Here is a 2,269-nt window from a genome sequence, read left to right on the forward strand (position 1 = left end):
AAACGAAAGCAAAAATGTGTAGAAGTCGCGCCTTCACGACACACAAGGTGCGACGCGCGCCCCTCCAAAAAAAGAGAAAGGAAAAGAAGATAGTAGACGTGAAGCGAAAAGAAAGAAGCGGTGTAACACGTTTTCTGCTGTTGCGCGCTATCGAGGGCTTTTTGACACCGCCGCCCACGTGCTTCTCCGCCACTGCACAGGTGCAGATACATATATCTTCTTCTTCTGTTGCTGCTGCTGCTCGTACCTACACAGAGTGACCATCGTTGCTTTGCCCTGGTTGTGGATGTGCTTCCGATGCCTTCGTCACGCCCGCGTACCACGCACCGACAGGAGAAGAAAGGGGAAAGGGGAAGGCCCATCGCGGCGGTTTTTGCCCCGCTCGCACTGGCACACTCGCACCTACGCGCATTACACGGAGGAGGAGGGGGAAGAAGCGGAAATGCAGCGTCTTCATTTTATTTACCTTTATTGCGCTCTCTTTCTACTGCCCTTTCTCTGTTCGTGTGGCACTCCGAACCCCCCCCCCCTCCACCGCATTCCTCAGTCCGAGCTCGCGCACGTTACGCCAGCTACCAGATTATACTCAAACCACACAAGACACATAGGAATTGCTTCTTCTTCTCGTTTTCCGGTTGTTGTTATACCCGTCACATCACAAGAAACAATCATACCTTTGGCTTTAGCATATTTATACATACTCTCGTGTACTTCCACTTGCAACTACAGCAGACAAACGGAAAAGAAAAGGAGGTTTCATAGTGTACACAACCACTTCTTGTTGCTTCTTCCTTTTTCCGCTCTCTTCTCGATTCAAATACCCGTTTCAAATACAATACAGGAAAGGAACATCATGTCGGACATCGTCGCAGACCTCGCAGTGCCAAAGGACGCGCACCATGGCGACGCCGCGATGGAGACGACGAGCAGCGACGCGTCCTCCGTGTCCGACGTGGTCGGGGAGGTCACCGCCTCCCCGCGCAATCCGGCCCCCGCCGCGTCTGCCGCGCCGAAGGCACCGGACACCTCCGTGATGGAGCTGCACGAAGATGAGACGCAGCCGCCACCGCCGACCCAACCGCTCGCCACGGCGGCCAGCACGGCGCAGTTGGAGACGCCAAACAGCGGCATCTGCTGTCAGTGCGGGCAGCCAATGGGCAGCACCAAGGGCGCCACGACGAGGGACGGACCTTTGCACCCGCAGTGCATCGCCGAGTACAAGTTCCTGCACCAGCCGCGGTGCAGCTACTGCAACATTCGCTTTCACGATGATGAGATGCAGACCTTCGTGAAGGACCCAGTGACGGGCGCGCTCTACCACCCGGACTGCCGCGCCCGCGCGGAGGCCGGCACGCCGTACGTGCTGCCCACCAAGGAGGGCGAAGTGCGCAAGTTCGCGATTGCGCGGTCGCGTCTGTCGCGGCACAACTGGAAGTCGCGGTACTTCGTTCTCTCCCCGGCCAACGGCGGCATTCGCTACTACGCCAACCAAGCTTCGGCGACAAATGGAGGCGGCGGCGGCGGGAGCAAGAAGGGCGGCGATGCGGAGAGTGACGGCAGTGCCAGCTACGACGCCGACGCAGACCCCGACCGCGAGGCGCACGAGGCGAAGCGCGCGAAAGGTTTCGTGCCACTCAACCGCCGCAGCCGCCTGCTGACGCGGCCGGACATGTCCAACTACAAACCCTCCTCCTCCGCCGCGTCGGCGATCGACATTGGTATTATCTTCTTCGAGTCGCCGGAGAGCAAGAAGGAGCTGCGACTCGTTTTTAAATGCGACAGCGTCGAGGAGCGCAGCGCGTGGATTAAGGCGTTGGAGGCGTACATCGACACCGTGGATGATCCGGCCGACTACACGAACGCCAGGGCTGCCGTGAGGGAGAAGGAAAAGGCGAAGGAGGCGAAGGAGGCGAAGGAGGAGGCGAAGGAGGAGAAGGAGAAGGAGAAGGAGGAGAAGAAAGAAAAGGCGAAGAAGTAACGGAAAAAAGAAGGGCGATCTCAAATGAGTTGTTTTGAGCAATGAAGCCCCTCCCAATTACTTCGCCTTTTTCTCTTTTTCTTCTCTTCCCCCCCTTAAAACTGGCGAAAGCGTCTCTTTGCGCGCCCAACGGGTGTGAAGGTGACAACTTCGTGCGAGAATGGAAATATATATAAGGGAGGCGGAACGAGAAGTGTGTACGGTGGGCGACGCACAGCTGCCTCTCTCCTCTCTGCGACGTTGTGGAACACCTGCTGCTCCTACAAAGGAAAACGGAAACACTTCTTTTGA

General features: G+C 57.4%; 1 protein-coding gene across 1 annotated transcript; it reads left to right on the forward strand.

Moving 5' to 3' along the window:
• Positions 1–545: 545 nt before the first annotated feature.
• ABB37_08076 (putative phosphatidylinositol-4-phosphate 5-kinase) lies at positions 546–1,978 on the forward strand (the record flags this gene model as incomplete). The annotated part of the gene is made up of 1 exon (XM_015806946.1): positions 546–1,978. Exon 1 carries the CDS (start codon positions 854–856, stop codon positions 1,976–1,978), a length of 1,125 nt encoding a protein of 374 aa, XP_015654341.1. The 5' UTR covers positions 546–853.
• Between the last annotated feature and the right edge of the window lie 291 nt (positions 1,979–2,269).

This window comes from Leptomonas pyrrhocoris, assembly GCF_001293395.1.
Source record: "Leptomonas pyrrhocoris isolate H10 chromosome Unknown, whole genome shotgun sequence".
NCBI classification, from domain to species: domain Eukaryota; phylum Euglenozoa; class Kinetoplastea; order Trypanosomatida; family Trypanosomatidae; genus Leptomonas; species Leptomonas pyrrhocoris.